This window comes from Berghia stephanieae, chromosome 2 (genome assembly GCF_034508935.2).
Source record: "Berghia stephanieae isolate SIO BIC M18660-M18661 chromosome 2, UCSD_Bste_1.3, whole genome shotgun sequence".
In the NCBI taxonomy this organism is placed as follows: Eukaryota; Metazoa; Mollusca; class Gastropoda; order Nudibranchia; family Aeolidiidae; genus Berghia; species Berghia stephanieae.
The window spans coordinates 17,793,419-17,808,418 of record NC_088361.1 but is presented as its reverse complement, the minus strand read 5'-3'; the positions used below and the strand labels follow the sequence as shown (position 1 = coordinate 17,808,418).

Sequence of the window (15,000 nt, the reverse complement as noted above, 5' to 3'; positions counted from 1 at the left end):
ACTACTGGATCTAAGTTCTCTCTCCGGCACATAGAAATTAACCATGTTTTGTAGGTAAACAGGAGCTGTCTTATTAAAACATTTAAAAGCATAGCATAGAATTTTGAATATAATTCGGCTGTTAACAGGGAGCCAATGCAAAGATATTAAAATCGGCGTTACATGCTCTTTCACCCCACAACCAGTCACCATTCTAGCAGCTCTGAACAGTACAGCTTCGTAACATTTCGGGCTCAAAGATCATTTCAATATCCTATTATTTACGGATAGAGATAGAAAACGGTAAGGGCTGCCTGAAGCCGGTGATCGTAAAATACTAACGAAAGAGTGAAAATGGAGAGGCTTCGTATGGGAACAAAACAGACAATGGACGTTTCGGGTACAAACCCTTCGTCAGCACAACAATACACAAATAAACGTGGAAAACAAAAAAAAATATAATGCTATAAACTTATAATGTCACTTATTTTTTTACACAATACGTGGAAACATAAATAAGTAATATAATAACACAATTATATTTTATTTGTTTTCCACGTTTATTTGTGTATTGTTGTGCTGACGAAGGGTTTGTACCCGATACGTCCATTGTCTGTTTTGTTCCCATACGAAGCCTCTCCATTTTCACTCTTTCGTTCGTATTTTACGGATAGGACGTGCCAATGGATGTATTCGTATTGTCATTGTTTTCCTTAGGTTTGACCCGACATGCGTGCAAGTCTGATAACTCTTTTTTTTTTTTTTTTTTTGGTGTAACCGTCCATTTTTAAAACCGTCAGGTTAAATCGGCGTATACATATGTACAGGTCTGGCATCCGAACCCACTTATGGGCCTAGTTTAACATTGTTGTAACATTGGCAATTGCCTAAAATAAACCTTTTTGAACGTGTTTTTTTTTTTTGTAGTGGATAACATTTTGCGTCATTACACTTAAAAAAATATTCCCATGACAACAAAGAAGGAATTGGCTTATCAGTCCTGCAAATTATAAGTGCCCTTCGGCCCGTGCCCATTGATATACGCGAATTGTGATTGATCCTTGATTTATTTGTGTATACATGTTTGTTCTTATAATGTGGATGCATTTTGTTTTTGCCTGACTGGTACCTATTTACGTATACGTCAATTATTGTGATTGTTACTATTGTACGTTGTCTCCTGAAAAATGATTTGCTCGTTATATTATAATATATGGGACCCACTTATTAGTCAAGTGAGTGTTTATTTATTTATTTATTTATTTATTTATTTGTATATTTATTTATCTAATTATTTATTTATACACGTATGTATTTATTTATCTATTTATTTTTGTTTGCTTTGGTTTAACATAATTTTGCCAGTTTTAATTTGCTAATAGGCCATTCTTTATTAATGTATGTTCTATATATTGCTTGGCGGTTCCATAAAATAATCCTTTGAATGAATGTGTGTCTAAATCCTTTAAAAGGCTCCACGTCATAGAAATCGTTGCTCCACGGTCATGGCAAATTCCTCGCCATTTACCTTTAAAGCCAGCTGAGAGAGGCCTTCAAATTTGTAAGTGCGGACAAAAATCGGCCAATTTTTTCTTGTTTTCTTTCAAAAATAATAGATAAGTTGTTGGTCTATTATTTTGTTTTACATTTTTGTTGTATGTTTGTTTGTTTGTTTGTTTTTGGGGATCGTTAATATCTTTTTTTTTTCAAAATCTATCACTTAAGGGGGAATACGATATTTAAAAAAAAATTCTTTTTTAATTTGAGGCCTATCTAAAAGATACGAGTTTTTTTTATTTTCATATACAAAAAAAAATGTCAATCATATTATTTGCGTTTTACCCCAATACATTAAAGTATAAAGTCCCAGGTTTAAAAGTTTTTGCCAAGACGAGCGTCTTTTAAATCCATCCATATTTGAAGGACGATTTTTCTGGACAAATTTTTAAGTACGAGTTTTTCCAGGATCGAGTACACCAGTCAACTGGTTTAGAAAATTTGATTGGATTTTGAAGTGCGGAGTAATTGTAGTCACTGTAATCCATCGTCATGGTGTCCTCTGTGTTAGTGTTTACCTGTATGTGCGGAAGGTCCTGAGTTCGAGCCTCGCACGGCGAATAGTTGAGTCCTTGGAAAAGGCTCTTTACCCATTTCTATCACCGTACTCAAAGTGTAAAATGAGTACCGGGCCGTTAACAGCGTTGTCTCTGTCGAAAAAAAAAATAACAGGCGGCGTCATGTTTCGTTCAACATGTTAGGTACGTGTTGCTGTTGGCCAGGGACTCCCTGTAAAGCGCTTTGAGCTCGTTCAGTGAATATTGAACTATATAAAAGCTCAAGTTTTTTTTGTTTGTTTGTTTGTTTGTTTGTTTTTTTTTGTTTTTTTTTTTGGGGGGGGGGGTTATTGTTTGTTGTTTGTTTTTTATATCCACCCCTTCCTTTCCTCGGAATGACAGGAACAACAAAAGGTGATAGATAAAGACCGGAGCGAGATCGGCCCTGTTACTATTTGGATGGTATGCATGGCATGGCTATCGTACAATAGGATTTTAAATACATCAATACACTATAACACCGTTTTTGTTTTTTTTTGTAACAATTCAGAATAAATGTTCATCCCGACGTGTCCATATTTGCAGGCCTGACACCCAAACACAATTATGGGCCTAGTTTAACATTTCTGTTGAAATGGACAATATTTTGCGTAATTTTTTAAAGATTTCCATTACAATAATTGAGCCCATAATAAATTGGGTTATCAGACTTGTAAATAAGTGCACGTCGGTTCACCCCCATAGATTAATTGGTTTTGTGAAAAGACAAAAAAAAAAAAAGTAAAAAAAATAATAATTAAAAATCAGACTACAATCCTTATTTATAAAGAACGAGAAAAGACCAAGGACCACTACAGAAAACAAACAAAAAGTTTAAGGAAGTCATGCAATTATGAGGAAACCACCAACACCAACAACAGCCATTTTCTATGACAACATCATGAACCTAGAATAAGTCACGACCTAATTTCCAATCACTACGAAGACTCTACATACAGCTTATCTCCATGGCAACGGCCATATTGTTGTTATGACGTATCAAATGTAGCATTTTCAGTGTCCCTCCCAATGGAAAAAAAAAATAGCTATTGGATTTTTTGTTTTGTTTTGTTTGTTTTTGCTTTTGGGGTTGTTTGTTTTTTTTTTTTTTTTTTTTTTTTTTTTTTTTTTTTTTTTTTTTTTTTTTTTTTTTTTTTTTTTTGTTTTGCTCTTTTATATCTTTTTTTTTTTTTGTTTTGTCTTGTTATTGTTCTTAAATTTTCACATCGATAACGGAGAAAATAATTCTCTTTCTTTTTCTTGTTTGAATCGATGTGTAATTTCCAATGATAACGGGACAGCGTGTAATTACAAAGTATATATGTATTATTATTATAATAAACCAACCACCCATGGTGTCAGACATGACGTACACACACACGTTGATCAAGGGATGAACAATAAATAAATGGCTCTTGGTAGTCAGATTAACAAATAAAAAAAACGTAATCGAGATAATATATTTGTTTTTGAAAAATTCTTATTTGAAGAATAAATTGTGTGTATACTCGAAAGGCATAATTTTCACTGAATTATAATTTTTTAAATTGCCATTTTAAAATTGAAGTGAAGTTCATTTTGATAATTTCGCCAATTTATGGGGAAAATAACCATAGCTTTGTTAAGTTTCAATATAAAAAATTATTTTTTAATTTTAAATTCGGACCGACCCCCCGCCCCCCCCCCCCCCCCCCCCTTCTCCCCACCAAAAAATAATTAAAAAAAAAAAAAAAAAAAAAAACAAACAAAAAAAACAAACCCAAACAATCTGTATGTAGAAACTAATTGTAGATTTGCGCTCTCTCGACGAGCATAATTTTGATCTAGATATCACGGCCAGTGAGTGGTAGACCTCCTAGACCTCCAAACATCCCAAGTGGGTGTCAACCAAGTGGAAATCATTCACCAGTTTAAATATTTGGCCCGTAAACTCGTCCTTCAAAGATCGATCGATTTAAATGATCCTCATCTTGGCAAAAAAAAAAAAACCTCTCCACCTGGGACCATAACGAGGTCTCAGATTTGAGAGATTTTGCCAAGATGAGTCATTTAAATGGACCTATATCAATTGAAGGACGAGTTTTCTGGCCAAATATTTAAATATGAGTTGGTTTGTTTTTTTTTTTTTCCAGAGGACGGTAGTTGACTGGTGCGGCTATATTATGGTCTAGTGGTATGACACTCGCTTTTGGATCGGAAGGTCCTGGGTTCGAGCCTCGCTCGGCGCATAGTTGAGTCCCTGGAAAAGGCTCTTTACTCACATTCTCTCACCGTACTCAGGTGTAAAATGAGTACCTGGCCGTTAACAGCGTTGTCTCTGTCCGAAAAATTGTGATATCGCCTAACAGGCGTCATGTCACGTTCTACATGTTACGTGTTGCTGTTGGCCAGGGACCCCCTATAAAGCGCTTTGAGCACATTAAGTGGATATTGCGCTATATAAAGCTCAATTTTATAAACATCCAAGTGAGTGTCAACCAAGTGGAAATCATTCACCAGTTTAAATATTTGGCCAGTAAACTCGTCCTTCAAAGATCGATCGATTTAAATGATCCTCATCTTGGCAAAAAAAACCCCAAAAAACTCTCCACCTGGGAGGGACCATAACGAGGTCTCAGATTTGAGAGATTTTGCCAAGATGAGAGTCATTTAAATGGACCTATATATATAAATTGAAGGACGAGTTTTCTGGTCAAATATTTAAATATGAGTTGATTTTGCCAAGATGACAGTCATTTAAATGGACCTATATATATAAATTGAAGGACGAGTTTTCTGGCCAAATATTTAAATGAGTTGTTTCATACAGGCGTCCGCCATTGTTCCGATAGTGTAGAGCCAGTGTTACTAAGTTACCATGCGTCATTAGGAAGGAAGTGACGTTACGACTGTTGAAGAGTATTACGGCGATCGATCTTTCTATAACTATAAAGCAGGACCTTCCATTTGGAACTCACTTCCTTTGGCAACGAGGCTCGCCAGCAGCGTCGAAGCAACCAACAACCCGACAATATGTGACCCAACGTCTCAAAACGGTATAATGTCGGGATGGACCAGATGCTACAAAGTCGAATTATAGTTAGACTGGTCAAAAATATAAAACGTTGATATTTAGCACCGTAAAATATGATATTCCTTCTCCTCTACAAAGCATATTCGGGCTACAAATTCCATTTTCAGCATCTTAATCATCCCGACTTAATACCGTTTTGAGACGAGGGTTCACATATTCTATAGTGATCTCGACCAGTTTAAAACCAATAGATAGATATGACGTCAATGCCACCCACTCTTAATCTTCATCCCATTATGAAGCTGCATAGGGGGCAGCGTGGCTCAGCGGTACGGTCTTTGCTTCGTACTCGAAAGGTACCGAGTTCGATCACCCACCACTGCGTTGTGTGGCCTTGAGCAAGTCACCTCGCCCTAGCTTAATTTGCGGCGTTGCATTACGGCTGACGCCTGGGTTATTCCAGTCTTCCCTTGGAATAGACCCAAGAGACAAATTTCCCCTATGGGATGAATAAAGGAAATTTTATTATTTTGTTAAATTATTTTATTTATAACCATGATTGGATTGGAAGATTTTAAGAAAAATCTGAAAACTTTTCTTTTCCAAGAATTTTTTTTATCGTAGTTGCTTCTTTCTTGATGAGTTAATTATTTGTTTTCTTTTTAGTTCTTATTTGTTGTATGTCACTTTTTATAGGGAATGAGATTAGCGGAAGAGTAGCGTCCCTTGATTTGACGTCACCCATAGTCTGTGACGTCACCGGCGGAAAAGTTATTAGAGAGAGAACGCCATGTTGGTTGTGCGCATGAGTCTCTCGTCCTCGCTTCCGCTACTCTTCCGCTAATCTCATTCCCTATATAATTTTGTAAAACGTGTGTATTTATAGTTAGTATGTGTGACTGTCGTATGCTGCCAATACTAGCCCGTGTAAATGTGTACAATGGGGTGCCAAAATGAGTCAGATTTTGACAAAAAATGTGTACAATTCTAAAAAAAACCCCAATAATTAGCGCTAAATCTGATGATGGGCAATTAGACCATACTAGCAATAATATAATCAATATTTAAATCAATGAAAAAGTTTTAAACTTTATATATATAAATAGTATCCATTTCCAGGTCCATGTATAAATCTGATATGACCCAGCCAGATAACATTATATGTGACCCCTCGTCTCAAAACGGTATTAAGTCGGGATGATTCAGATGCTGAAAATGGAATTTGTAGCCAGAAATGTCATGCTTAAGTTGAGTTTATTTGCTTTATATAGGAGAAGGAATATCATATTTTACTGTGCTAAATACCAACGTTTCACATTTTTGTTCAGTTTAACTAAAATCTGACTTTCTAGCATTTGGTCCATCCCGACATAATACCGTTTTGAGACGAGGGGTCACATATTGATCTCACTTCATGAACGTCTGGGTCAAGAAACAGATGGTGTTTAAGGACACCAAAAAAAAAAATTAAAAAATTGTATTAATGCTAAAAATTCTTAAATAAAAGAAATTTAATCATGCATACAATCCTCACCGAAAATTGTACAATGAATCAAAATGCATCAAGTGCACCTTTTTTTTTTTTTACATAAGCTTGACACCACCGACACGGTATGAGTGTGTTCAGTGTTATTGTAAAGCGCTTTGAGATTTCGGCAAATAGCGCTAAAGAAGAGTATTTTATTATGATTTATATTTCGAGTTGGTTTGAGAGTATTTCCATTGAACACACAATGAGTTGACTTATCAGATATGATATTCTGACCTATTCGAAGCCTAGATGTGCGACTATGTGGTCTTGTGGATTGACACTCGCTTTTGGATCGGAAGGTCCTGGGTTCGAGCCTCGCTCGGCGCATAGTTGAGTCCTTGGAAAAGACTCTTTTTTCACATTCTATCACCGTACTCAGGTGTAAAATGAGTACCGGGCCGTTAACAGCGTTGTCTCTGTCCCAAAAAATTGTAATATCGCCTCATAGGCGTCATGTTTCGTTCTACATGTTACGTGTTGCTGTTGACCAGGGAACCCTTGTAAAGCGCTTTGAGCACATTCAGTGTATATTGCGCTATATAAAAGCTCAGTATTATTATTTATTTATTTAGTTTTTCATTGCATGTAAAGAGTGATAGAAAGAGATCACTAAGAGTGTTGAGGGGCGAGTTGAGTTTGTTGAGATTTTTTAAATTAAAAGCGCAATTATATCCACTAAACGTGCTCAAATCGATTTACAAGGGATCCCTAGCCAACAGCAACACTTAACTTGTAGGCCGTGCGATATTACTTTTTTTTCGCCGACAGAGACAAAGCTGTTAACGGCCAGGTACTCATTTTATACCCGAGTAGGGTGAGAGAATTTGAGTAAAGAGACGTTTTCAACTATGCGCCGCTCAGAGCAGGACTCGAACGCAGGACTCGAACCCAGGAGTACCTTCCGACCCAAAGGCAGCAGCCTCTTATGGTTCTCACACTACTATGTTATGACGATCGACCCAATCAGCAAAGTCCGGTCCGCACTCGTGCCCCGTCGCGAACCCGCCCGGTAGCATCGTCACAACACATCGTTCAACTAGATGCTCTGCCGTCTCGGGTTCTTGCCCACATCGGGTACATGTGGGACAGGTGGAAAGTCCCCAATGATGAAGCACGTGTTATACCACAAAACCACATAGCCTTAAAACTGGTCAAATAACCCCCCAGTTTTTCTTTCACCGATTCAGCGACAGGTCAAGTTTGAAATTTCAATAAAATATAAATGAACAAATTAAAATCAACTTACAGGAATGTAGACATTCCACAACCGTGGTGGCCTGGACGAGGTAACCCCCACACAGAACACACATAAGATGAGGGTTCAATTCCTTCAGCTGGACTCTTTTCGACGGGTACGACATCTTGTTGGACGAAGGCTAAGGTCGGGGAGACCCGTGTGTGTGTGTGTGTGTGTGTGTGTGTGTGTCTGAGTGTGTGGTTTGACGACGACGACGACGACGACGTGAAGAACGACCACCAGCCACTCTGTGTGACGCCTCAGACCAGAGATGCAAGGTGTCGAGGGCACCAAACGATGACACTTCAATCCCAACCCTACATCATTCTGGTCATACAAAATAACGGGTTTGAAATTTGTTTCTTACAGTTTTCTATTCCTATCGGAATTAACTATTTATTCTATCAAAACTAACATGATGGCGATCTAACTATAAACTAATAAAAACGGTCAATGTATTGTATTGTGTTCTACATTGTGACTGTGAATCTGTAACACCACAACGAATGTAAATAAAACTTAACTGTTTCCTTTTCGACTTCCTGATGCATTCATTAATTGGATGCACGTTATTGGAAATGTGTATTTTTAACAATTAATGACTTTTAAAGATAGAATGACATTCTTACACTATGACGAAATATAGTGACGTCAAATCTCCCATCATAAGTTTGGATTTTCAAGGTAGAAATCATGAAAGCCTTATGAATATAAGGTGTTATTTTTTTATTTTTTTAAATTATTATTTTTTTTTTTTTTTTGGGGTGTGTTTTTGGGTTGTTTTTTTTTAAGTCAAGAGCAGTCAAAAGTTAAAAGGGGGAAAAAAATAATGATGAATGAATGATATCCTATCATAATTTAACAAATGCAGTACGTAGCACACAATACGCTATGACTATCACACACCATTATCTATACATGGTTTCTATAATCCTTTCATTCCATTCACTAGACGTTTACACACTTGACACTAAAACACACTTGAGTTTTCACATTTTGTGAATATGAAGAAATCGACGTCAACAACAGCCTTTAATAATAAGCACGACGAGTTCACGGCGCCTGGTTCAAATACCACACTGGAATTCCGTCACAAAATACCTTGGGCTTATCCATTAGTAAATATTATTGTTTCCCCGGCTCATCGTAGAGTACAAACATCAAGATCAGCAGTGGATGTTTTTCACTCTGTCACAAGTCGTCTCTCGTCTCCCAATCTCTCTCTCCATCGACGTCAATAAAAACGTTGCTAATCTGGAAAGGAAAACAGAAAATGGAGAATGAATAAACATCGAATTAGTAGAATAGATTTTATACTTTGTTGTTTTTTTTTCAAAAACAAATAAAAGGAGTGTGTTTTTTTTTGTTTTGTTTTGTTTTTTTTTTTTTTTTTTGGGGGGGGGGGGGGGTTTGTGGGGTTTTTTTTTTTTTTCACACCAGAGACATCATTATATCAACAACAAGAGAGAGAGAGAGAGAGAGAGAGAGAGAGAGAGAGAGAGAGAGAGAGAGAGAGAGGGGAGAGAGAGAGAGGAGAGAGAGAGAGAGAGAGGGAGAGAAAGAGAGAGAGAGAGAGCATTCACAATCATAACAATGATAACAACCGTGGCGTAAACTTATTTCAACACCAAATAAAAGAGATAGAGAAAATAAAAACACCAAATAGAAGAGATAGAGAAAATTTTTAAAAAGAAAAGGAATATAGAAAGATAAAAGGGAGAGGAAAAAAAAACAAAAACAAACTACGACAGGAATACGTAAACAACAAACCACTAATTTGATAATAAACATTGGATCTACCAAACTCGACGTGCACTAATTTGCAGGTCTGCTAACCCAATTCCTTATGGGCAAATTCGAAACATGATATGGAAATCTCATCCATTACAACAATGTTCAACGTGACCCTTAAGTGGATTCGGATGTCAGACCTGCATATATGTACACGTCGACCAAAGTCAATATCATCGCTTCACTTCAAATGTATTTTAAAACGTATCTTAATCACAATAACATTGTGTCAAAATGGCGTTTTTCTGACGGTCGCTACATACAAAATTCCCCCAATAAAAAGTTATTTGGAAAACCAACTTCTAGAGGTGCCTAAATGAGTCAATAAAATGTATAGTAAAATAAAGGGAGTAAAAATGACTCTTATAAAAGATACAACACAAAGTAAAAGATGTTTCAGCCTTTGGCCTTCTTCATGCGACCACGAAAAGGATATCATATTATGTTATATTACAATGGCATTATAGTTAAAACATTTTAGGTAAAAATGTGTGTATTTTTGGAAAACGTTGTCAGTTTCTCTGGTTTAAAGGATGACATAATAAACCAGAATATGACAATCTGGCATCAACACGATACGAGTTATATATAGATTTTTTTTTTAAGTGTCTATAAAGCCTGGACAAACGTGATACTCTGTCAACAGTTGTTTTTTTAAAATAATTAATTGAGCTTTATATAGGGCAATATCCACTAAATGTGCTCAACGCGCTTTACAAGGGGTCCCTGATCAACAGCAACATTTAACATGTAGGACGGGACATGCCGCCTGTTAGGCGATATTACAATTTTTTGGACAAAGACAACGCTGTTAACGGCCAGGTACTCATTTTACACCTGAGTACGGTGAGAGAATGTGAGTAAAGAGCCTTTTCCAAGGACTCAATTATGCGCCGAGCGCGAGGCTCGAACCCAGGACCTTCCGATCCGGAAGCGAGTGTCATACCACTAGACCACATAGCCGCACAAACCTTTGAGAATCTATTTCTGTTATTCTATTGGAGCCAGGTTGTCCGTTTTTCGTTTGTTTTACACTATAATAATACACAACTGATAGACACTGATGAGCCACTGTCTCACCGGCCGCCCTATTGCCAAATCCATTTGCGCGCACCTGACTACTACTCAGTGGCGTGGCATGCTTACAGTTTATTGTGGTGCCAGAACCAGAAGAAAATGACATAAAACATGCTGTAATTGTAAATATAGAAGAAAGAAAAAAATCTAAAGAAAAGACTTACTCAAATAAGTAAGAGGCGGTATATACCATTTCTCAGTTTTAAAAAAAATAAATGCTGTAATCCAATTTTGGATGCGGTGCCAGGCACCAAATCAACCAATGTCGCCACGCCCCTGCTACTACTACACAATTGATTCCCAAGCCGATTTTGATCGTTGATGGCTAAAAAAAGATTCCTCTCGATCTATGTTTATTTCTACAATACGATTGTATAATAAATAAAATAAATGAATGCTTGTCGCAATCGTCTCTATGTCCCCACAAATACTGCGGGTTCTCACTTAATTGGAAAAAAAAATAAGTTAAATTGTTTTGAGAAAATAAACAACGGGAATGTTATCCATTCATTTATCAATACTAATTTTATATTCATAGACCTGTAAATGAGCTCTATAAAAATTGACTGAAACTGAGACTCTTCGTAATTCGTCGTAGCGGTAAAATCCAAAGAATCAAAATGAAAGGTAAACAGCAAGCTCACTTGAGCAAAGCAATGGCAGAAAACTAAATTGCGAGGGAATTAATTAGGCTACTTACCATTGTTCCTTATAATTAGGTACCCAATCAGTGAAGAAACTTAGAAACGGTCAACCAGTTTGTTTACAATTTACAACATGAGGTAATCGAGATGTGCTTGTAGCAATCATTTAACTTTCGATTTGAAGGTGTCTACATAACGAACTTTCGGTGTTTCGAATTTTTCTTTCTCATACTTTTCCTGTCCTTCAAGTAAATGTGGTCAATTTTGGCTTAGACGAAACAGTGAAATTTATCGCTCGGCGGCTCAGTTAAAATTGGCTACGACAGGTTTCGAAAGTGAAAAAATAATTTCACGAAGGCTGTGTGAAAATACACTGGGGTGTGTTCAGACACGGCAATTCTAAAAAGCGTCGCTTAGCCTTGGCAATATATATCCATCATTAATATAAACGGCCCATGAGCTATGCGTGGGGCTGTGGAACATTCCTAGTTAACTTGACAGTCAATCGACTACGATTCATGAATTCTTTCTTTATTCATTTCTTTCTTCCCTTTTTAAAAATATTTGAATTTGACGAATTGACTGATTTCAGTTAATTGACTGAGAATTTACAGGTCTATATTCACAAGAGACACTTGACGGCGTGGCGTGGGCTACGAGGACGGATACTATCCAGTGTCTTTATCGAAAACAAACTACATCCTTTTAACTCTCTCCTTACCAGCCATTTTTAGAATTTCCTCCGAAAATTCACACCCACCCGACACAAAAATAGACTTTTCCTAATCAAACAAAATAAGTAACAAATGCATTCTATACAGACTGTTGTTCAACAACACAGTGTTTAGTAATTACAGCTGTAATCAAAGCACTTCTTGACATTGGTGGTGATGTACAAGAGATATCAGATTGAGCAAATTGTTGGCTGCATCCTAAAGAATGTGACGATTTTCCTATGGTTGGTAAGGACGTGTGCGGCTATGTGGTCTAGTGGTATGACACTCGCTTTCGGATCGGAAGGTCCTGGGTTCGAGCCTCGCTCGACGCATAGTTGAGTCCTTGGAAAAGACTCTTTACTCACATTCTCTCACCGTACTCAGGTGTAAAATGAGTACCTGGCCGTTAACAGCGTTGTCTTTGTCCGAAAAATTGTAATATCGCCTAACAGGCGTCATGTCTCGTGTCGAATGTTGCTGTTGACCAGGGACCCCTTCTAAGGCGCTTTGAACACATTTAGTGGATATTGCGCAATATAAAAGCTCAGTTTTTAAGAGATATCAGATTGAGCAAATTGTCGGTTGCATCGTAAAGAATGTGACGATTTTCCTTTGGTTGGTAAGGACTGGGTTAAACTTGATGTTAATCATCATTTAGTACGTTGTGAAGCTCTTGAAACATTATTCTGTTTGTATGTCCAAAAAAAAAAAAAAACAATTTGAAGATTTACTGCAAAGAGAAATGAATACCATGACATGAATGATATAGACTTTTCTATAGCGCAATATCCACTCTTTTCGGCAGAGACAAAACGGTTTATCAGGTACAAATTCATTTTACACGTAACATGAGGGTAGCGAGAGAATTAATGAGTTGAGTCAAGAGTCTTTCCCAAGGACTCAACGTTGCGCCGTCACAGCGATACCCCTACCAGAGACCGCACTGCAAAAGTGAAGAAAAGACTTTTTTAATTTTAAAAAAAAAAAAAATTATGGCTTTTATTTATTTGTTTTATTTTATTTTATTTATTTATTTATTTATTTTTTGGTTTGTTTGTTTATTTCTCTTTTATTTTTTTTTTTTGTTTGTTCGTGGGTTTGTTTGTTTTTTTTGTGATGTTTTTTAAAAGTTTCTTCGTTTGCTTGTTTTAATACGACAATCAGCTTCAGTACTCTTGTATTTAATTAAATAAAATCTATATGTAACAAAAAAAATAGTAAGCAAAGTCCATGTTCGAGAAGTGAAAAATTTGAGGTCGTTGTTCCTTCTTAAATCAACTCCAGCCCCAAGTCAAGTCAATGAATGGTGTAAACGTGTTTATAATCTTCCATGTCATGTCAGCCAACACCAACTTGACACATATCATATTACACTGTACTACAAAACGGTTCTAATCAAATGACAAAGACAAGAACACACTAGTAAGTAGAGAATAGAATTTTCACTTGAGATCCAAGTCCGTATAAAATTTTGATTTGAGAATGTCGGAAAAAGTCATTTTTGTAACAATCGGGACATTGCTATGAAGACATGGAAATGAAGTTGGTGGTACAATCCATGGAATGTTTTGCTCTCCAGTTTTTAAGGCATGCAGAAAACTTTAGTTTTTATTTTATACCACCAAAATTAAAACAAAATGTCGAAAAGATTTGGGTAAAGTATGAACTCTGCCCAAATTCTTTCAAGCGACTGGAAAGCCGTTTCTGCTCTTCTTTTGGATGACAGAATGTAAATTTTGGGATTATTTTTCATCATTCAATCCACACACACACACACACACACACACACACACACACACACACACACACACAATTGATGACAACTAAAATTTCCAAAGCGTTTTAAAATAAATTAAAACTGATGTCTTTCTTTTTGTCTGTGGCTGAGTCGAATGTTACAATAATGACCTTTTGATAAAGTCCCAGTTAACAAAATTGATAGAACGACTCTTCTTTCATTCTAGATGGATTTGTTTCTGATGGAAATTAAACAAAAAAAAAAAAAGAATTCTTTCAAAATAATCCAAATTCATCGGAAACAAATGCTAAAAGGCTGATCACCTTGGGAAATTATTAGTGTAGCTCAGGCTCTATCTCATTCAGAGCAACAAAGCACCAATTTTGCACACCCCCCCCCCCCCACCCCCTTCTCGAACATACAAATATTTTTTTTTAAATAATTTTTAAAAAATAAATAAATAAAAAACAAACAAACAAACATTCAAATAATTTTTTAAATAAGATTAATTCATAAATCGTCAAAATATAAATTAGACAATAATAATTTTTAAAACCTGATCATTCAAACAAGTCTCGGCATTTCAGATTTTTCCCCCCTCTCAATCGTTGAAGTCTTATCCATTGATCAATTCACTCAAAGATTCTGTTCAAATTTAGAAAAAAGATCTAATTTAGCCGATCCATATTAGGTATGGCAAAGTAGAAGTACTCGATATATTGCGTGTTAAGATCAATTTTCAATTTTTAAAAAATTCAATAAATGGTACATGTTCATATGTAAAAAAAATAACTACAGTATAAAAATAAAGCCTTATAAAAGAGAAAACTCTAATTGAATAATATCCTCATTATTAAGTCGTATGAGAATTCCAAGATGACCGCTAGGGTCACGTGACCCAATTTGCATATCTAATTATTTGAATGCGTCGTTTGAACATCCTGAAAATTTAATCGATTTTTCTCTTATAATTACAAATTTGGGATCTTTTAACTGAAACTACAAATATTTACAGAAATTATCCGAAACCGCCTAACAGCTATGAGGATTACATAAGAGGTATAAGGGTTCAGGAGGTTAAAAGGGTTACAGAAATTCAATTTCCTTTCCTTTTGTCTCATTTTTACGTTAATCTGGAAATAATTCTTTCTCATATTCAGTTTCATAATTGTGCGATATTT

At 36.1% G+C, this 15,000-nt stretch overlaps 1 protein-coding gene across 2 annotated transcripts in view; it reads right to left on the bottom strand.

The window, feature by feature from the left end:
- The window catches only part of LOC144964417 (uncharacterized), a 94,243-nt gene that overhangs the window by 46,160 nt on the left and 33,083 nt on the right, over positions 1 to 15,000 (bottom strand). Inside the window, exons 2-3 of one of the 2 annotated variants that reach the window (XM_078898654.1) lie at positions 8,955 to 9,107; positions 7,863 to 8,342 (exon numbers count right to left, since the gene is read on the bottom strand). In XM_078898654.1, the coding sequence (XP_078754780.1) occupies positions 7,863 to 7,977 (115 nt within the window). In that variant the 5' untranslated portion in view covers positions 7,978 to 8,342; positions 8,955 to 9,107. Of the gene's footprint in view, positions 1 to 7,862; positions 9,108 to 15,000 lie in introns of both variants that reach the window. The other variant, XM_078898653.1, reaches the window with a different exon arrangement.